The sequence below is a fragment of the Passer montanus genome, unplaced genomic scaffold (assembly GCF_014805655.1).
Source record: "Passer montanus isolate IOZ18808 unplaced genomic scaffold, ASM1480565v1 scaffold23, whole genome shotgun sequence".
Lineage (NCBI taxonomy): Eukaryota > Metazoa > Chordata > Aves > Passeriformes > Passeridae > Passer > Passer montanus.
The window spans coordinates 9,359,532-9,381,809 of NW_024366926.1; the positions used below are offsets into that span (position 1 = coordinate 9,359,532).

The 22,278-nt window shown below is 40.3% G+C and overlaps 1 protein-coding gene across 1 annotated transcript in view; it reads left to right on the forward strand.

The window, feature by feature from the left end:
* Positions 1–22,195, forward strand: part of MCUB (mitochondrial calcium uniporter dominant negative subunit beta) — a 38,982-nt gene extending 16,787 nt beyond the window's left edge. Inside the window, exons 2-8 of the mRNA XM_039710658.1 lie at positions 14,348–14,423; positions 14,685–14,855; positions 18,204–18,308; positions 18,518–18,678; positions 19,370–19,573; positions 20,933–21,049; positions 21,985–22,195. Of these exons, the coding sequence (XP_039566592.1) occupies positions 14,348–14,423; positions 14,685–14,855; positions 18,204–18,308; positions 18,518–18,678; positions 19,370–19,573; positions 20,933–21,049; positions 21,985–22,062 (912 nt within the window). The 3' untranslated portion in view covers positions 22,063–22,195. The remainder of the gene's footprint in view (positions 1–14,347; positions 14,424–14,684; positions 14,856–18,203; positions 18,309–18,517; positions 18,679–19,369; positions 19,574–20,932; positions 21,050–21,984) is intronic.
* Positions 22,196–22,278: the final 83 nt, after the last annotated feature.

A 22,278-nucleotide genomic window follows, 5' to 3' on the forward strand; every position in this document is an offset into this window, starting at 1 on the left:
AGTCCTGAATAAAGGTTTTAAATGAGGAATCCCTGTGAATATGCTGGGGTGGTAGGAAATGTCAGTATAGTCATGTTGCATGTGTAGGAGGAGTTGTTTCAGGGGACAAGAGAACAAGAGCGCTGGTACTACAGGAGTTGAAATATTGTCTTAGTATTCACATTATAAAGACAGTGGTCACTGAAGAGAACTCTGAAGCAGTAAATGGGTAGAAGCTGTATAGATTAATTTATGAGGAAAAATGTGAGAATTAAATATGTATAACTTGCCTAAGCAGTGACTGTTTGGGTTCATAAATCTAACAAGCATGAGAGGTGTAAGCACATACACAAAAACAAAAGAAAAAGAACTCTGCATGTAGCTGGGGCTATGTCTGGAAATTAAACTTCTAGTACCCTGTGTGTGAGTTCCTAGGTGGATATCCAGTAAATATGCAATAGCAATGAATACCTTGTCTTTTTAGGGTGATTAGAGGTATCTGTTGAGCCTGGCTTCATCCCATGATATTAGTCACGTGAGCTGTCAGCGTTATTTGGATCTAGTGTTCATGTGGAGTTAACTGTGCTGTCTTAGGTCCTACAGACAAATGCAGACACGTAAATCTGGCAAACTCCTCACTCTCTTCTCATCCTTGAACACCAAGCTGGGGGAAGGAGTGTCACAATCCTTTTCAATCCCTCACGTTTACAGGACAATATACTCTATAAACTAAACTTTATTTAATGAGCTTATTGTGAATGAAAGCAAACAAATATGTCAAATGAGCTCAATCATTTGTATAGACTAGTCTAACATGATTTCACTAATTCATCACTTCATTCATGAGTGATTATCTTTTACAGCCCTTCCAGCTAATTTGATTATAAGTCTCTTCCTCACAGTATAATTGAGCATCTCTGTCTGTGATCCTCAGACAAGTGCTTCAGGCAGGAAAGAACAATTACTTCTTTATGTGCTTTGAAAAACCCTCACTGTTTAAATAATCTAAGTTACTTAAAAGTAACGTAGGTAACATTCCCAAGTTCTCCGATTTGTAACCTGTGCACCAGTGAGCAAAGTAGTGACCTCACTGGTAGTGTTGATCCTTCCTTCTCCCACACAGTGTGGGCATCTTGGTGTCTCACTGAGATGAACAAAAGCCTCAGCAGTCCCACTGCTTCAAAAACTTCGTGGGTCAGCTGAGGATGTTGGGTCTATGGCATTTCCCTAGGACAAAACTGCCAGGCAATCGTAAAGCTAAGGTGGTGGTTGCAGGAGACAGGAAGCTGCAGGTGATAACAGCTTCTCCTCCTCCAGGGACTCAGTCATAAACTTTTTCTGCTCTTCCTTGGTGTTCTTTGAGGATGTGCCGGTTGCATTTTCTGCTGTTTATGGTCTCTGAAGCATGCAGGAATGGCAGGAGTCTACCTGAGTCAGGCCAGAGTGTGGAGCAGAGCTGGCTGGAGTGTGTGCAGCCCCTCTGTGCTGCATTTGTTGTTTCTGTTTGTTGGAGCTGTTTTCTATGCTTGATAAAATAGCTGAAGCCTATGAAATTAGATCTCCTAAATGCAAGTTGCTGAACATCTTCAATACATGTGATCTTTGCAGTGATAGTTGTGAGACAAAGCAGAATCAGAGTGTGGCAGGGATGTCAAGCTGCTGCATTTTGTTATAGCCGCTTTAAGGGTATTTGTATTTCGATCTTGCTGAGTGGAAACCTGTAAAATGGGTAGTGAAAGGGAGTGAAAACATTCTTTCCTTGTCCTCATTAGTCCTTGGGTACCCCTAAGAGATTTTGGGAAGTTGTTGAGCTAGCTGCACTGTTGTTGGGCCATTCGGAGGGTTTAAAAGCAGTTCTTGGTTTTCATGTGGTTCTTGTTTCTTCACAGCTATCTGCTATGCCCTTGAAATACAAGCAGCAGATATTTTGACAACACTCCAAAAAAAAACCAAGGGCCTTTGATAAAAAAATACTAAGTCAACAAAAATGTGCACTTAGAAATAGATTTAGACAAAAAATTTAAAATTCAAAAGTTCCATGTGGATAGTTTAAAATGTAATGTTTTATCTTGGTAGGGTTTTTTCCTGCTGAGTCTTAGGACAGGGGAGCACACGTGATGCAGAAATGACACTCAGACAAACCAGATTTGTTCTTTCCTCTACCATAAGTTTTCTGTTACCTTTAAGTAACTTAAATTATTTAAACTTGTGTTAGTTTTTCAAAGTTGATAAAGAAGTTAATTGTTCTTCCCTGCCTGCAGCAGTTGTCTGAGATTCAGAGACAGTCAATTATACTGTGAAGAAGAGACTTATAATCAAATTAACTGGAAGTTCTCTAAAGATAAGAATATATTTCCTGTCTCCAACCCTCCCCTGTTCTGCAAAGCAGTTTTTTCTAAAACGTTTTTTGGCAGGCTCACCGCTCTGTTGTTGAGCTGCAGATACTGGCAGCTGTTATATTCTGTGCTGAGATGCTCTTTGCTGTCTGTGCCTGAACACCCAGCGGTTGCAATTAAAGCAGTGGAAAGGACCAAGATGCCAGGTGCTCATTCCATCTCATATTTCAGGTGCCAGCTGTGATTACCACATAGGGTCAGGCTGTTGAAGCAGAGGCATCTTTCAGAGAACGTGGAGTGAGGAGCTGCAGAGGGCTGTCTTAGGGCACTCCTTTATCATTCCTTGGCAGGTGTCAATCAGCTGCTGTCTGTCACAGGCTGAAAGTGCAGGAGCTACCAGAGTAGCTGTACTGAGACAGGAGCGTGGCTTTTTTCCATGACAGGTACTAAACAGCAACATTAACTAAATTTAATGGTTTGGTGTAAGGAAGCAGCACTCCATGGAGACCTAGGAAGGCTGCAGCCCTGTAAGAATTTTTGCTCTTGTCCTAGTTTAATTTTCAGAAAGCTCTTCCTTCCTCTTTTCTACATTTGAGCTGTTTCCTTTTTCTTTAAATGCAGCTCATGAAGTACATTGTTCATTTAGTCAGGTAGTTTACAGTTACTTTATAAAATCCAAATGAATTACACAGTGTGAAGTAAATACAGGTTTTCAGCACTTTGATTCGTACAGGTTTGCAGTTAGCTATTGGACCATGGCTAAATCTTCGTGCTCCAAAGCAATGGATATTGTTGATAGTTGTTCCAGTTCAGTCATCCATGAAATATTCACAGATTTATAGTCAACACAGAAGTGAAACTGTCAAAACAACTTGCCTGATTATGACCAAGAAATAGCTATCAGAGAAGTGGCAGGCAGCTTCTGGGCTGAAGTGTTTCACTTAAGAAATTTCAGTATAATTTGCATTTTGTACCATTTCTGAGAAATGCATAATATGCAAAATGCATTTGTGGTTTTTTAAGAATTTTGATATGTCCCCATCTGTCATCTGGCTTTTCATGGTGTTTTTCTTTGGAGAGAGTACCAACAACTGGAAATATAGCAGTGGAGGTCAGCTGTTTTCTATCTGATTTCTTAAACATAGGTCTACTTTTCAGATTAAGAAAGTGAAGAGAAATGGTGCTGTTGTACTCATCTGCTTGGCTTTCATGATCCTGATAATAGGAACATGATGTGGAAATGGTCTGGGATAAAAGTGTTATGAGAGAGTGTGGAGAGATGTAACTATGTGAAGACCACCAGGTGAACCGAGAGTTGCAGGACTACTGAAGATTGACAGCAGTGCTCCCAACAGCTTCCTTGAAGCCTTTCTTTTCCTGCCCCAGGCATCTGTCTGTCCTGCCTTACACAGCTCCAGCAGAAAGGTTGCTAATCCTTATTACGGAGGGTCTGCCTGCCCTGGATTGCTCTTCAGAGTCAAATGTTAAGTCTAGAAACAAAGAAACTAACCCCATAATTTGCAGTTTATTTTTGTTGACATCGCAGGCACTGTTAGAGTAAATCCAGGCTGTACAGAATACCTGTAAAATTTAGGTGATAGCAAAATATAGATGGGGTCTCTGGGTTATTAAAATGCAAATTGGGAGTGAGAGGGAGGTGTCACTGGTGTGACAATGGTGGCACTGGTGTGGAGGCAAGACTAAGGTACAGAAGGGGCTGCAGAAGGAAAAGCAGCAAGCTGTGGTGCTGTAGGTTGGTGTTGTGATGCTGGTCACATTTGCCCTGCTGAACTCCCTGTGATAGACTTAAACAGTACAGAAAATCCAAACACCATTGCTGGAACAATGTACCTCGATTTTGTACCTTTAGACCTGTAACATGTTGTGAAGGCTTGAGCCATTTTATAGCTAGAGCAACTCCCTTCCCTTCTCTGTCTACCATGCTCTCAATGAAGTATTGCCTTGTTTTGGGCTGAATTGCTGTGGAACACCAGAAAATATGAGTCCTGCCTTGTGGGAGCTCACTGTCCTGTGTAAATTTGAGGTATATGCAAAACTGAGGCAGAGCTATAAGATCCCTGAACAGCTTTTCTTGATGTTTCTATTCAGGTCGCCTATAATGATGTAATTATAGGTTGCACAGGACAAGCCATCGTGGCTCATAGACCTAACAGGGCTGTTTCTCTGCAGGTATTCCCCTAGTCACCCTTGCCCACAGGATATGCCATGTTGAGCTGAGAGTGGGAAGCATCAGTGGGTCCCCAGTTGGTAATGCAAGGACTGTCTGTGTGCCTGCCATCTCTCAAGACTGAGTGGAAATTTGTTAGCAGGTTCAGGAGCTCCAAGGGTTGAGATTCTTTTCTTCCTTTTGTCAATTTAGTATTTTGATGGCCATGGTCAGGTGGATTTGGGTGAGAGGTGGGATATATGATGAATGTCTCCCAATATGCAGTTGTTCAGCACCCTTGTAAGAGTGTAAGAGACTTCCTTTAAAGAAAAAAAGTAATCTTTAGGCCACTGAAGCCCTTTGGGAGATCCATGAATGTAGTCACAATGTCTGTGTATGTATTCATGGTTGGTTAGAATAATGCTGTGCTACTTTTGGAAAACTGGATGCCACATTTCCAGGAGTTACAGATTCCAGATAGTGAGGATGCAGTGCAAATGTTAATGTTCTGAAAATAACGAACATGGTTTAGCAGCAAAACAGAAATAGATCAAGTTGAATCAAGTCAAAATAATAATTTTGTTCCTTACTGGAAGAGAATTCTGAAGTGAACTGGGGAGTTCACTGACCAAACTCCACCTGGTTTTCAGGCTTTTCTAATTTAAGCTAAGGACAGGAAGGATATATATGTATATGTGTGTGTGTGTTTATTTATATAGAGATAGATGTAGATCTATATATATATAGGTATGAAATAGCTGTTGAAGTGCCTCTGATATCATTTTCCCAGAGTTCAGGGTTTGGATTGGCTTATCTTGGCTCTAGGCAGAACAGGAGTATGAGCCTCTGCAATGTGGCCTGTCATTTACCTTTAACAGTTAACATGAAGCTCTGGATAATGATTATAAAGAATGATAAAGAATAAGTATTCTTTGATTTGTTGCTTTAATCTTCTAGAGATAACACTGAGCTTTAGACTTTGCCTGCCTTGCCTTGGAAAAATAATTGGGTCATTAAGTTCTTTGAAGAGAGTAAATGGTTTACTTCTGAGTCTTTTTCATGTACAGGTGATTGCACTGTTTTTACTTGTAGGACATGAATTATGAAACAAAAGTGAGGGTGTTTTTTTTTTTTAATTACAGCGCTAAAGACATTTTACTGATTAGCTTGATTTACTTGTAGGACATGAATTATGAAACAAAAGTGAGGGTGTTTTTTTTTAAAATTACGGCGCTAAAGACATTTTACTGATTAGCTTGGAAATTGCCTGTGGCTGGCAGCTTGGTATTTCAAAACAGAAAGAAATTCAGCTATTCACCGTTTGACAAAAGCTGAGCTCTGACCTGTACAATTTTGTATGCAAATGGGTAATCACACATGATGTAACAGAGGTATGAGATGGCAGGTTAGCTTGACCATAAGAAAGGTTTATTTTCTTTCTGACTGCAGGGCATTCTTGAGCAGTCATTATGTTTGCATGGTGTGAAACCTTTTGCTGTTGTGTCTGTTGCATTTCATCTTTAATTTATGTCCTTTAAGCCAATTGTCCTTGTAAAATTGACTTGAAAGCTGTCTTGCTCCTTGTTGTGAAGGAGTATCTCTGACACTGTGAAAGGTGCAGTAAGGCATTTCAAGTTCTGAAGTTTGACAAACTGGAGGTGGGAACAAGTAAGGCCTAACTGGGCTCCCAGCATACCAATTACTAACACCTCCTAAAATGTACATCTTGAATTTGTAAATAGGATGGCACAAAATAAACTGAATGGAGTGATGCCACTTGTTTGGTGTGGCTGTGTAAGAGCTCTTACCTGCCAGTGTTTATAGTTTAGTATCCTCAGTGTCTAGAGCAAAATACCATTACTGATAAGACATACAGATTACCCAAACAATATGTTTTACCAGTTGCTTTGCTAATTGATGGAGAGGTCAGTGGTAGGAAACTCTGTGTCCTTGCTGAAACTGATTCCTTTGTGTCCCATATAATATGTAAAGGTGAGCAGAAGTTAGGTTAAGTGTCATTATTTCCATCTTTGAGGTGCAGTAACATGTCCAAGGTTTTTCAGTAAACTACCAAACCCAGTAGTGTTGATTCAATACAGTTAAAAAAAAATAAAATTATAGGATGTAAAAAGTAAGTTCCACCATCTGGAGAACATAAATGATAGATATGTCCTGTAAAGTGGCCATTGTGAAAGAGGCATGAGGATAGTGATGGCTGTGTTTGAACCCCATTGTAAGGTTGTATTCAAAAGATTTTGGGGCAGGTGAGTATGGGGAAGGATAGTGTGGGTTAGGAGTATTAGTCTCCCAATGTAACATTAGTGAGTCTGGAATTCTGAATGCTGGAAAACTGGAAAGTTTTGAGTTTCCTTTAAAGACACTACAAGAATTGTTTCCAGAGAGAAAAAAAGAAATTTTACAACAAAAGCCTGAAAGTTTTCAATCTAAGCAGCTTCCTGTAGTCTCCAGGTATCTACAAGTAGGAGGCATTTCTGAGGCTAGAGAGTTGTAAATCTAAGCAGGTTAAACTCTATAGATCAACTGTCTCAACTCATAGAAGAAAAATATAGCACCTGGCCTTTTTTGATTATGCTAGTTTATTATTGTAATATCTGATTTATGGAGAATCCACAACATCACTCTATTAAAATCTTTTAAATTAAGGCAAAGATGCTTTCTGGGGAAAAAAATGGAATTCCAGCTTAGACTGAGCTTTGTAAATAAATTGCCATGCTATACATGTGCAGCACATCAAATAGGATCAACCTCTCTGGTCTATTCTGGCCTTAATATCTTGGGGTGTGTTTACTGATCTGTGCTGCTGTTTTGATTGCTGAGCTATATTTAATAGCTGACCAGGATTATAAAATGTCTCCAAATCAAACAAAAAGGTTCTTCCTCTTCAACTAGTACATTTTTGTGGAAATAAGTGTACCTGCCTTTCTGTGCTTGCTTTGGTTGCTTTTGGTAATCCTAAGCTGAAATAGTGTAAATGCAGCCTAAATAAGCTTTTGTTCTAAGTAGCCTTGGCTGCAGTTGTGTACTGGAAATATAGAAATTGTATTAATGTATTGTGACACTTATTCACAATTCTTTTTCTAATAAAAATGTGGGAAGATAAAAACTGACAACAACCAGAGTTCTTTGCTGTCGTTATGTGTTGTTTATCTGATCAAATCAGATATTTGATTACAGTCAGTTTTTATTACTACAAAGACATTGGTTGGGGTTTTTTGGGCACTACTGGAACAAATTAATTTGTTTCCCTGTTGGCTGTTGAGGTTTCAGCCATAACTAAAAAAGTAAGTAAGTTTTATTAATGGCATTTTAAATGTGGGGGCTAAAAAAAGAGAGAATGAATCCGGTAACTGCTGGCGGTGTTGTGGCACTCTCTGTTGTACTGAGGAGTACCAGTACATCTGTATGCCATTTGTCCTCTGCTCCCTGGTATATCCTCTATATTTTGTTTGTGATAGGCATTTACAGGTAGACCTTTCATTGTTTTGCATCCTGCAGTTCCCCTCAGCTAGCCATTACCTGTGCATAAAGTACCTCTCACTGATATGAAAGCATGATGCACCAATGTACACTTCCAGTCGAATCTCTTTATCCCATGAGTGCTACATGTCCCAAGTAAACAGAAGTGTTGTAGCTGATGAATGTTGTACAAATTCCTGTAAGGGTCATATGGAAATCTCTAGTTCTGCTTGCTACAACCTGCTCTGTGCTAAGCCAAAACCCATGAGAGAGACCTTGCTGAATCTCATAGTCACAGAATCATTCAGGTTGGAAAAGACTTCTGAAGATCATCATGTCCTCCATTCAGTGATGTGTGTTACAGATTATGGCAAGTTATGGCTGGCTATGTGGTCTGCTGGAAGTCTCACAGCTGTATTTCAGTATGAAGCTGAAGTTTAGAAGCTGAAAACCCCAACATTTTATGATGTGCATGCAGATTTGGGGTGCTCAGTTGGAAGGCATGTGAGACTGAGGTTGACATGTGTGGTAACTTTAGGGTGCTTGATGCCAGGCTTGAACATCTCAAGTGTGAAACACCTTGAGGGTACTGCTCTACCTTAAAACTTGGATGTGAATGCCTTTGTCAAGTCTAGACAGTGAGACAAAACCAGAATTACCACTTTGTCTGACTTCCAGCTCACCTGCTTGCATTGGCAGCAGGAAGAAAATTGCTGCACTGTAAAATGGCAGAGAATACGTTAGCATGGTTCTTTCACTTTTATGGATGTTAAAATTGGTACCTTTGCTGAGGTATGAAAGATATACTCATATAATAGACTCCTGGAACAATCTGTGCTATCCTTGTCCAAGGGCAGATTAGACTGGGAAGAGCTTGCAAAAGGACTCTGGGAAAATAAAAAAGCTTGAAAAGTGCAGGAAAGATAAAAAATGTATTAGGTAGTTTATTAAGCCATTTTCCTACACAAGAGTGGTTTCTCAGTGTAAATTGCACATCTTTTCCATGCTTCTGGCAACACCTTTGTTACTTCTTTGCAGTGAGGAGTCACTGAAATCATACTTTTGGTTAAAGGAGGGTGAGGCTTAATTTCAGCCTGGTTTAAATGTCAGTTTTTTCAGCATCTGTTTTTGTGGCTTGTAAAACGGATGTGGATGCAAATCCTGGTGCTTCCCTGGAGCTCTGCAGCCACAGGTGCCTGGTGTAGAGTCAGTTGACCTCAGTGAGATACATCTCAAGAAGAGGGACCTCTGCCCCTGTTGCACAATGGATTCTCTCCCCTACAGGCATGCACCCAGTGGAGTGGGGTGTGGGTGAGGGCAGGGAGTGGGTGAGAGAGCACAAAAGAGTATTGAGGGAGCAGAATGCAGCTGGAGGATGCACGCCTGCCCAGCGGGAAAACAGGTGGAAGGTCTCCCAGGAAAATCCGCTCTGCAGTGGTGGGTTTGACCTGCTGGACATTCATAAAAGAAGTTCTTGGTGGCCAGTTGCCTCAGTGTACTACTTTGTATCATAGCTGTCATTTTGGTCATTGGTAATGTTTGGCTGATTAAAACTGGTGGCAGCTGTTCTTGGAATCTGAGTAGAAGCAGGAAATGAAAGCTCAGCAGAGATGATAAAGGCACAAAAAATAACAGGCACATGAAACCAAAATTTTCATTGGGTTTTAACAATGCTGGAAGGCAAGTGAGTTTTGAGGAAAAGCCGTATGAATCTAGTGTTGCTCTTGCTTCTTCAAGATCACTGGAGTGTACATACTCATGTTGAAACTACGGCTTTGCTGGAAGAGACCTGCTGGGTACTTCTTCAAAGTTGATTTTTATGGAGGAAGGGGTTAAAAATATTATAGATTTCAAATTAGGTGCATTGAAAGGATTGAAGTATAAATGTTGCAGTGTAGTTTCTACAGTGCCTTGTGGAACAGCTGGGAAAAGATATTCACTGCATGGCTCATTTGAGACAGGAAAGCTGTCTCTCAGGAAAATAAAAAAAATATTTTTGGGTTTTTGTCCTAGGAAAGGGAGATGTGTCTTGAATACTCCCAGGTGTCAAAAGTATCTTCCCTGGCTGAAACTGGTGTATTGATATTAGGGGTGTTATGACAGAATGAGTGGTGTGTCTGTTGCAAGGATTTTGTTTGTTTAATTTAAGCTGGGCTTCCAGAAATCTGAGTGATGACTAAGCCTGAGCTGTGTGCTCTGAAGCTGCTGTTTGCATTGAGGCTGTTGCTGCATGATCATCTAAATCAGTTCTGGGACCAGTGAAGAAACAATGACAATCCTTTAAGTGTAAGAAGAGACAAATGAAAAGTTAATAAGAGAGAAATCTGTGTCTCAAATGGGCACTTGTAAGATGACTGTAGGCAGTTGGTAGGGCTCCATGTGTCTTATTTTCCTGATCATGTTGGATTGCTTACAAAATCAGCACAGAAATTTAATAGCAGATATCTCCAAAGTGGCCTTAATGACTCATTTTAAAAAGGGAAATACCGTATGTGTACTTCTTGTAAACTTGATAGGAAGAATGATTCATTTTTGGTTAGCTTGGTTGTGCATGATCTGCACGCTCAGTAGACTGTGGCAGCACTTGCTTTTTTTCCTCCTTTCCCTTGGTTTTAAACCATTCTTAAATGTCTGTAGATTATTCTGAAACTACAGATTGATTAATTACAGACTAACAATCTTAATCAAGTTGGTTTCCCTCAAAGAATCAGACAGAAGCCAACATCATTCATCTGCAGATAACTTCTAAGTGTGTTTGTCAGAAAAACATGTAAGTCACTATGGAGAATATACATTCAGAAAGTGTTCTCAGAAAGTGTCCTAATAACATCTTTTTGTAGAATTCCGTATTCAAGATGACTTCTTTGTGTGAAAAAAAATTTATTTCTATTCTCACTCTCTTCCTACCCACATTATAATGTTCTGCACAACAGAAGTTATGGTTCCTCATGCGGTTACTATTTGTTGTATATGTAGTGCTGAGGAAGATCAGAGGCTTTCGTGTCACCTCATATACTGGTAATGATACCAATTTCTTAGCCATAACTTGTCACAAGTGAATTTGAGTTTAAGTTTGTTGGAACAATCACTCAACATCATAAGAGGTAGATTATTTGGAGCTGCTAACTCCAGAAACTGCAGAGTAGATAGGCTCAGTTATTTGCCACTCTCAAAAGTGAAAAATACAGTATTTCTATTCCAGTCTCTCCTACTCACCATGTCTGGCTGCCTTGTTTTCCAGCTCAGTTATAATGCTGCATTAGCCCCTAAAACTTTTCTGTAAATCACCAGAAAAATGTTGAAATTTTCACTCTTGACTCTTAACAGTGGCAAGTTCTCTGCTGTTAGAGACCAGAGGTGCCCTTAACAGAGGAAGTATGTCTTTGCATTATATATATATTTTCTGGTTTATACCAACTGGTATTTTTAACAGAATATGTTGGATTATTTTTCTCAAAGTTAACACTCTATGCCTTAAATTCTTATGAGTTTTCACTACCAGGAGAGTCCATGCCTTGAACTGAATCAAGAGATGAGGCCAACTGCTGCTGCCATGTATTTTGCATTACATATATATTTTGCAGATATAGCTGAGGGAGAAGGGGTGTTTCACAGCTGAATGCTGTTCATCAGCTTTTGACTCCTGAACATAATTGTGGTTGTGTTAGAGGTGTTTTAGCCAGATGTCCTGCCACATCTGTGTTCAGATTGCAGAAAGCTGTAGAATAGCTTGCTTAGCCTTTCTGAGGTCAGAGGAATTAGCCAAGAGGGGCACACTGGCATAAAGAAGAGTTGTTAGTAGTATGCTGTGCTCCTTACAGTATCTCAAAGGTTGTGATGCACTTAAATCAAGGCACGCATTCCTGTTTCAGCTCTCACTGATGTTGTTGTGAGGGCAGTCCCTTTGCTTTGGTCCCATAGTTCAAGTCCTCCTTGTAGCTGTGATGCTTCCTAAAGAACATTTCTTTTCCAGGGGTAGGATAGGATTTATTCCAAGCATCTCAAAAGGAGCACAATGATTTGGCTGTGGGGCACAAGGTTTAATAACTTCACTGGAAGTGGAGTTTTAAATCTGGAAACAGAAGGAGAGAGTTAACCCAGCCCTTCATGCTTCCCAATTCATCAACCTAGAGCTAATACGGAAAGAGTTAATTATTTGGAAATTAGTTCAACTCCATGGCTCTATGGCTTTTGCTTTTCTTATTCTTTGCAGGTGATTTTAAGTGGTGCTCTGCATTTAGACACAATCTAAAAAAACCCAAACCAAAACAGATCAAACATCCAAACCAGTATATAGAGATTCCTTCAGTGGATCATGAATGGTAATGTCAAAATCTAAAGAAAAATAGAATGAACTACTGTAAAGATCTTATTTCAATAAATGTGATTTAATAGGTATTTTAAATTGATACATTAATATATTTAATTTGCATTAATTGTTGAATGCATTGTTTCTTCTATAAGTATATAATTCATTCCTTTTGTTGGGAATTTGGGTAACCTTCAAATAAAGGCAGGTTGCAGTTCATTGCCTGGAGCATGTTGGATGCTAAGTATTTAGATATTGGTTGCAAAATTAAACCTTAAGTGTATATAATAAAGCCAGTTCCTTTTATCCCTTTATTTCCCCATGAAGAAACGAGTTCCTGTTGTGTTCAAAGCTATTGAGTTTTCCTGCATGCTGTTCCAAAGCAGATTATATTCTGAGGGCTGTCTCCCTGCTCTAGGCTGTGTTTTGTGGTTGCAGATGCCCCCTGCAAATGGGATGAGGACTGGTGAACTGGCTGTGTCCTGCCTGGCTCCAGTGAAGATCTCTTGCTCTGCCCAAGAAAGAGATGCATCCTTAGCTCTGGGTGGCTGTCAGCATTCCTGTGCTCCTACTGTCTACCTTTCTTTGAGCAGTACTTTTGTGTTTAAGATACTCTGCTGTTTGGTCTAGGTTTCTGACTGTGATCTCTGAAGATTACAACACACAAGTTTCTCAGTGTTGAAAACACCTAGAATTACTTACTTTCTTTAAATCCTGAAAAGTGCTTGTTCCAGGTAAAAAGTTAGCGCAGTGTCAGCATCTTTGAAACTCACAAATTCATTTATAGATGACTTTTTATTTAACCTAATAGCATATTCCTATCCAGACAGCCAAGGCTGTATTTCTTTAAAAACAAATAAATCATGTGAATGTGGTGAGCAGTGTTTGGCATATTGAATAGTGCGTTTACAGTTTTGTTTTCCTGCCTTGTCAAAGAATATTATCTTGCAGACTCTGAAATGTTTTGGCCTTCAGAAAGATGAGCTATAAAGCTCACTGGGGGAAAATCGATCCTTATCATCTCATTGTTTTCCACCTTCCCCAGCTATCATATTTCAAATCCCAGGCCTTGGTCCAGCCCATGTGTGGTTTTTGTAACTGGCTTGGTCAGGGATGTGATTTCCTTTCTTTTACCTGTTCCTCTTAGTTTATAGCAATAACATCTGCTCTGTGGAATCACTGCAATAAAACGGTCCCTCTCCTTGTGCAGGGGGATTAGCTGTGGGTACAAAGGACACTTTCCACAGCCTGGGTGGACAGCTTCAAGTAATGGGTCTAATCAGAGCAGTTTGTCTTCTGTGTTTTGATGACTGTGTTGAAGTGTACTGATGGTTCTCCCCAGTGGCTCTGGAAGGGGTAAGCTTTGGCATGTAACCCTGCAGGTTCAAAAGCCCGCTGTCATCACTGTCCCAGGGCACAGAGGATACTCACTGCAGCTGGCTTGAAACAGCCATTCAGATTTAAAACATAAAAGATCTTCAAGCTGTATTGTTGTTACTGTCCTTTAGCAGCACAAATCTCAACAGCCAGTTATAGTTATATACTGTTGGTATACAGTATATAACTATGAAGCAACAGGTAGTGACCTCAGTCCCTTATTATTTTATTTGTGATTGTTGTTCACGATTCAGCAGTGAGTGTTCACTGAAGCCATGCCCTCTGTTGGAAGTTACACTGTGGAATTCTGCCTTTAGGCGCCACGAGGTAGAGGTTTTTTGTGTTGCTGTTGTGTGGGGAGAGAAAAAGTTTTATTGCAAGAGTTGCATGAAGCACTTCAGAAACACTGCAAATTTTTTCCTTTCTTTTCTTCCCCTTCTCTTTTTTCCTTGAGTTAATTAAACCACAATAGACAAAAAGTTTTTATATGGGCAATACCATAATACCTTTAGCAAAAGATATACTTTCTATAAGGATGGTTTATATAGAATTGCCAAGTAAGGGGTTTTTCTTCAGGCAGACGCCTCTGATGTCAGATCACACGGAAGCAGATCACCATGACAGGCTGGGTGCTGCCTTTAACCAGGTACACTTTACATCCTGACTATTCTAAAGGCAAGTTTCCTTGTGTCGGTGCTGCAGGTGGGGCTCTGGAGGCACACCGGAGGTTGGAGGGGCCGGGAAGGAGCACCTTACAGCACGCTGGTGCCATCTGATGGTAAGCTTTCAAAGCAACTTTTCCCCCTTTCCATCAGTCTCTACAAGCTTTTAATTTATTTTATGAGAGTCTGGGAGGTAACAATAGTTGCATGGTTTCATATATATCTTCCAGAAGCAGAAATAATATATTAGTTTTTTTAAATCTAGAAATGCTTTGTGCAATTTTTCTTATTTATCCTGTGTTTTAAAAACAGCTTTACATTAAACTACAACTACAATGCAACTTTTTCACTTAGTTTTCCTTTTTTTACCCCTCCAGAAGTAACTATTAATTACAGACATGGTCTTCCTGTGATAACTCTTATGCTGCCCACAAGAAGTGAACGCTGTCAGTTCACTGTCAAGCCAGTAGTGACCACTGTAGGAGCATTCCTGCAGGATGTGCAAAGAGAAGATAAAGGAATTGAGAGAGCTGAAGTCTTTGCAACAGGTATCTTGTATTTCTGTTATTCCCTGAAATAAATGCACTTCTTTTCAAATAGACTGTACTTCTCTTCTGGGGCATAAGTTCAGTCCTCCGTCAGGTTGTTGTTGGAGTACCTCTTGAATGCTTCCAAGGTTTATTGTTGTTTCAGTGTTAATAACTAAGTCCTCTTGAAAAGGCAGATTAAAAATACAGAATTGGATCTATTACTGGAACTCTTCTTTTATCCCAGTAGTGTCCTCTGTTATCTTTTTCAATTAGTTTTTCCTTGTAATGCTGTCTTTGAGTAAGTGCCTCCTGATTTCCTTGATGTCTCTTTCTTTCCTTGTCCTCCATGATCATTCTTAAAAGACAACCTATTGAATGTGATGCCTGCCAGTTCTTCAGTGTTACCAAAAGCTAAAAGAATCCATTTGCCGTACTACGATACAAACTTGTGTATGAAAAACTCAAGAGCTAAGCAACCAGATAATGTGTGCAATAGCAAAGGATAGCTTTCTAAGACATTGAGGAAATTTTATTTATCAGCTGGAGTTTCAGGGCCCTTGGCTTGGAAGGAAACTGATTACTAGGGTCAAAGGGTAACTGGTATTCTAGCATTGGTGTGGCCTTTCCTCCTTGTAATATCCTGTTTATCCCATTGTCCCAAGTTTTCAGATAATTTTCTCAAGCTTTGCTCACTGTTCTCTTCTATTTTGTCTCTTTGGTTTGCCCATTGATAAAACTAATATTGAATTAACCTTATTCTCCATTTTACCTCCAGGAAAACTTAGTCTTTATTTTGGCAGTGTTCTTGCAACCCCTGTCCTGATACTAGAGGATGATTCAATCTTAAAACTAGACTTGGGATGTAGGAGTTTTTTTTGTCTGAATCTGGTAGAGTAGGTACTTGAATTTGGCTAATTAAAAGCATCTATTTCTCCCCTTCCCCACTCACACTCCTACAAAGAAAGAAAAATAAGGATACCTACGTATCTATGGAAAGATTTATTTAACAGAAGGTAACACATAAGCAGAAGAGAAAATGGTGTCAATGAAAGCTGGTCCAGTTTCATAGCTGGGTGGATTCATAACATTCTTTTATTTCTGGTTGATACTTACTGGAGACTGCAGGGGCTTTTAAAGAAACTGAAAATAGATTGATGTTCCCAGAAGGTCAGGAAGCCACAGACCTAAGAGAAGCTGTTTTATTTTCCTTTGTGGGCACATTTAGGAAAACAGGAAAATACCCCACAGAGCAATTTGTTTATATCCTCTGGAGCGATGGAGATGTGATCCGTGTGGATCCCAGTGTGGATGTGAGCTTCAGGAGCTTTGTGTACACAGGAGTTTTGGTGTAGGGTTATTTTTGGTCTTGTTTTGCTTTGTTTTGACAGTGTCTGCTAGGGAGCAAAACCAGTAAATTCTCTTGAAGATAATTTCCTAAAAGACTCTTTATCTTCAGAAACCACTATAAGAAATGGTCGTTGTGAGCAGCTGGCCTTCCCCTTAACACAGAATTTTTTCCCTACTAAGGATTTCTTAGTGGGGTGGGGCAGAACTTGTGCTGGCAGCAGTTAACCTTGGGGTACAGCTGTGGTGCAGGCATCCAGGACAGGAGTGTTTGGGATTCACTGCTGGATCGCTTTCCTCTCTGCTATGTCAGCAAAAGCTAACTATTCCTGCTTCAGTGCAAACATGGGTCACTTGTGAAGCATGAGGTAGTTCCTTTAAGAAACCTACAAGTCTGGCATTTCTGGCATGGACAAGAAGCAGATTGCAAAGTGGAGATGAATTTGAATTGTTTTCAACTTGTCTAATCTGTTTAAACACGCCCCCATCCCCTCTGATTTGGGAATGCTTAGATTAAAACACTGTCTCAGAATAGTTCCCTGCTCTGTATTTGTGAAGTACCAGGCAATTGTAATGTTGTAGAACAGCTGAGATGTTTAATTCATTAGGAAACTGATACTGTAAAGAGAAGCTATTGGTCAGGTACTGAGAGTTGAACTTAAACATTAATTATTAAGGAAAAATTATGACGCCTTGATTTAGTGTAGACATACTTCTATGTCATTTAACCATTAAATGGAACCTAACCTTAACTGAAGTCATCAGTGCTGTGTATGATGACTCGCTTTTATTATCTGTGGATTTGATTTTCATCCTGCAAACCTTTTGTAGACAAAAAAATGACTCTTTGTCCACATTGGAACACTGGTGTTTAGGTACAGAAGGCTATAAAGTAGCCTTTGCTTAAAGCCTGTGAGGAATTTTCTAAAATAAAATACCTCCTTTTCCTCAAAACTTCTTTTCAGTTAATATAAGGTTGCACAGGTTAATACATCAGTGGTGTATTCAGAACATCTGGAACAAAGAGCCTGTCTGGCACTTCTTTTGAAAAGCATTTTTCCTTTAAATGTTATAGAAAGAGTTATAAATGTCACCTTAATAATGGACATGCAAATGAGCCTTGATGTTTTATTACACTGGAAAAGAAAAAAGGAACGAGTGGATAGGCACATTACAATTTTGGATTGAAAGTGATTGACTTCTGTGTTTGCTTTGCTACCCACACAGAGTGGGCAGGCGAGCCAGCTGGGGCGTTTGCCTGCAGAGTTCAGCAGTCTAAGCCTCGTCAGATGGGGCCTGAGAACAGGGTTCTGGTGAACAAGTAATTGCAGATGTGGAGTTGACTGTGGAGCCTTTCTGTAGTGGATGTGTGATGTAAAGTTGCATGTAAAAGGCAGTAGCACTGTGACAAATATCTACATACAAAACTCTTGGTATTTTGTAGCCTGTTCAGTTATTCATCTTGGGAGGAAAGCTGCCTAGCCTTTGGCAAGGGCAGGGGAGGGTGCCCTTTTTGTGTATAGAAAATGAGAATCTTCTCTAACAGCTACTGCAGGGCAGCTGGTCCATGGCTTTTCAAACCCTTGTGCCACAGTGATGTGTCCAGGAGCAGTGGTGTGTGGCTCTGGGCGCTCTTGGGCTATTGAGCCCCAATGTGCTCCTGGCAGCCACTGTTACATGCTAATTAATCCAGAGCTCCTTTTTTCCTTTTTGGTGGGAACTGTAAAGTTGCATGTAACATTTGTGGGGTATCATTCATTCATGTCAATCTGCATTTGGAAAAAAAAAAAAAAAAAAGGTTTTTCAGGGCATCAAAGTTCGACTCTTTTCCCTGCACAGGACAGCCCCAAGAATCACACCCGGGGTTCCTCCTGACTGTTTAGTATTATCTGCCAGCTCTAAAACTCAAGTTGCTTCCAAACATTTTTAGTGAAGAACCCCAGCAGTTTTCTACAGGGTTATCTGCTGATGTTTAGAACTCCTCATGATAAGTGAACTGGAACTGAAATCTTTCTTCTGCAGATGGTACCAAGGTCTCTGATGCAACCTTAATGGAGGTCTTACTGATGAATGACTTTAAGCTTGTTATCAACAACACAGCATACAGTGTGTCACCTCCTGTGAAAGGTAAGAACAGTCCTTAATAACTGATCATCTCACTTCATTTAGTGAAAGGCATGGGAAGTCTCAGAAAACTGGGACCTGGGAGAAAGGCGTTTCTCTTTGGCTTTGTCTTTTTACCTTTGGATGGTCCTGCCTTTGGGGTTGGAGGAGGGGAGAGAATGAAGAAGGGTGTATTCTTCAAATGGTGTATATGACAAATATATTCTTTTCAGATAAGCTGAGTAGTGAGCATGCTACTGAAATGGAAGATATCAAATCCTTGGTTCACAGACTGTTTGTGGCTCTACATTTAGAAGATCACCAGATCAGGAAAGAGAGAGAATTGCTACAGAAATTGGACCATCTGAAAGGAGAGCTACTTCCTCTTGAACAGGTTGGAAAGTGGGGGTACTTTTTTTTAAAACTCAAAAGCTTTTCCTTTCATCAGAAGTCCTATGACAGAAGAAAATGAATGGCTAGGGTGTGACTGTTCTGTTTCTTCTGTTTGTTATGTAAACGAGGTCAACTCAGGTAGAATGCAAATTATTTTCAATTCAGTTATTTTTCTTCTATTGTGGACCTTAATGGGATAGAAACCACAACACCTGGAGAAAGCTGTCATGAACATAGCTAGTACTGAGATTGAAAGGCCATTTGTTGAAATGTCATTGAAGGTCACCTGTTGCTTTGTGAGTTCTGGATACCCATGACAGCAAAACACCACAGTAGTAGGGTTGCCATCCCTGGCTTAGGGTAGTGGACAGCAGGGCTCCTGCTTTATGAGGGCCAGGCTGAGTGTTACCCAGCACTGCCTTGAATGGTAAATGGAAATCAAACAGACATAGATCCTTGGTAGAGCAAAGGGGAGATTAATAGCAGGAATTTGTGGTGCACAGTGGCAAGAAGATCTGGTTGCCCTTGGACTTCAGTGCTTTTATTTTCTCTGCAGGGTAAGTCACTAAGAGGCGTTGGTAAGAGATCCTGAGAAAGGATCTAGCCCAGGGGAAGAAAGCATAGTTGAGGAGCTGTTCATCAGAGGAGCACTCATGTTTATTTGAACGGGTTTCTGCATTTCTTTTCTTCAGATGAAAGCCAGAATCATGGACAGTGCAGATGCAAAAACCTCCAGGCTTTTATGGGTTGGCCTAGCCCTGATGTCCACTCAGGGAGGAGCGCTGGCATGGCTCACGTGGTGGGTCTACTCGTGGGACATCATGGAGCCAGTCACATACTTCATCACCTACGGGAGCGCCATGGCTTTCTACGCCTACTTCGTTCTTACCAAGCAGGTGAGTGAGTCCTTGTCTTCTAAATGTCTGGAATGTGGAAACGGAGGAAAACTGAGTCTGCAAATCACAATGTTTGAGCTCTGATGAAAACAGAATTCAGTAAGTGGCCTTGCCATCAGACAAGGACTTGTTTGATCCCTAATGCAGCTGGGTACAAACATTACATCTTGCAGAATCAAGCAGGTACTGCTGCACATGAACTGCAGGCCAGCTACTGAGCATAACTACTGTCAGCAGGATTTCATAACCTAGGGAATGAAAGGTGAGGAAAGAAGTTTCTCCTTTAAAATGTTTGTGGATCACTTTGCATACAAATGGCACCTTGCTCACTGCAGTAGTGGAAGAGCAACTGCTTGTACTGTGCAGTTTGTGAATTCTGCCTTACATCAGCAAATCACCCCAACAGTAGTTTTTATTTGCTGGACTTTGTGTATATACAGGGCAGGGTACCAAACTGTTTGGAACTCTTGCAGTTGCATTACTGAAATATACTGAAATATATTTAGTGCCTGAAAAAATATTATTGCTCCACTCTTCATAATCTGACTGCTTTTCCATGATTTAGAATGAATGGAGGTAAATCTAGGACAGCTGAAATGAGGCAGGCATTGTGTAGAAGCAGAAAGTTTGCTCAGATCTTAACTTAGCTTCACAATACAGACTTGTTCTGAAATCCCGTTAAGACTTTGAGAAATGTTTCTTTTTCCCGTTTTAGCTCTGTACTTTACTCTCAAAGTGAACATCTTGATGTTGAACTTTCTATGATGCAAAACTTTTTCTGTTGTGGAAGTATGTGGAAGAGTAACCAGTACTTTCTTCCATTATACCAGTAGATCTATAGACCATGTGGGAAATTAGATTCCTTCAGTGAAAAGGGGAGACGTATCTGTTTTTATGAAGAGCTGGCTCAGAATATGGCTTTTACTCCTTCTGACTGGTTTTTAAGAAGGTCTAAACCATTCCTACTTTTTGTGAGTAGATAAAGAGATTACTACTTGGCCTTTTTGAACAGCTGCCTGTGCCATTGCTTAAGACTTTCAGTTAAGTCCTCAATAAGTAGTTCCTGAATTTTCTTTGACTCCTTGGAAGTAGACTCCATCGCCTGAGGTGGCTCCAGTCACAAAGATCATACTGTGTCTTTATTATTACTGAAAATCTCTTCAGACATGATAGAAATGACTCCTACTGTGTGTTTAAAAAGCCCTTATGTCCCCTGTAAGAGCAGATTTTCATAGGTAGCCTCTTTACAAAAGGTGCTGGACAAGGTAAGTCTTCTGGAAACAGGATGAGTTTCCAATCTGCTGACCTCTACTCAGTTTCCTTGCTAACCACAAATCCATGTCCTCCTTCCTTCCCCAGGACTACATTTATCCTCAAGCTAAGGACAGGCAGTTCCTCCACTACTTCTACCGCAAATCCAAAAAGCAGCGTTTCAACGTGGAACGATACAACAAGCTGAAAGACGACCTAGCAGAGGTATTTAAGTGCAGTCCTGCAGTAATGGCACAACTTCTGGCTTAAGACATTTCCAGTAAACTCTCAGCTAACAGAAAATTGACCTTTGAGGCTTGCTATCAAAACTCTGCATTGCTTATCGGCCAGTTACAGCTGTTCAGATAATCATACAGTACTTGCCTTTGATGTGTAAACTACTTCTGTAGGTCATCAGAAAGGGAGACCTCCATGAATTTAATTTAAAACAAGTCAGTTTATCAGCATGACATCTGTTTTTTGCATACTCTAATTAATGTTGCATTTTTGGCCATTTGATACAATAGCTGCATTTATTTTGGGCACAGTATGTTTGCTGCACTGCTGTGCTAAGCCAATCTCCTCCCTTCCTTGGAAGGAGATTGCCATGCAGAGTGTTCAGCATTTCACATCATAGCCTTATTCCATTGGTAAAAGACTTAGATTTACAGAATATGTGTGGATGGAAAAGGTGGTGTATACACCTAGGAGAAATTTGGTGGCCTTTATGAAATAGCTGTAGCAGATCTCTCACTCCTCAATTGTTACTCCTCCATCCCATCTTGACAGCCCTGTGTTCAATGTCTTACAAAAGAAAATGGAAACTACCTCTAATTTTAGCTCAAAACCCATAGTTCAGGGTGTAATTTCATGGGCCATAATTGACGTAATGTTAGAGTTTGATGCTTTTTCAGTGGCCTGGGGATATGGATTTTTAAAGGGTCATTTCAGGAAAATAATCCTTTGAGGTGTGGGTGAGTGGGTTGATGTGCAGTGTTCATGTTCTCTCTGGAGACTGCACGAGTTGAGCAGGTCTGTCATTGGTTTGGTTCCTTGCCTAAGACCGGTGCCTTCTGAGAAAAAAAAGACAGTGCATGTGTGAAAGAGCAGAAAACAGAGGCTGCAGAAGGATGAACTCTCCCTCTCTCTTTCATTGGCAGGCAGAAGAATCCCTAAGGCGTCTGCGCCAACCTCTGCACCTGAGGCTTCCCATCCAGGAAATCAACGACAAGGACTGACTTTGGTTTTGTGTATATTGGGGATGCCCTTTCAAAACTGATATGAACATTAAGTTACTCCATAGCACCTGGGTATTTTTGACCACTGAAGTTTTAAAAGTTGCAATAAATAGCTTTAAAAATTATCTGCTTACTTGATGTTACTTTGGTTACTTTGGTTTGGGTTTGTTTTGCTTGTTTGGGTTTTTTTTCTTTTTTCTATTAAGAAACTGCTAA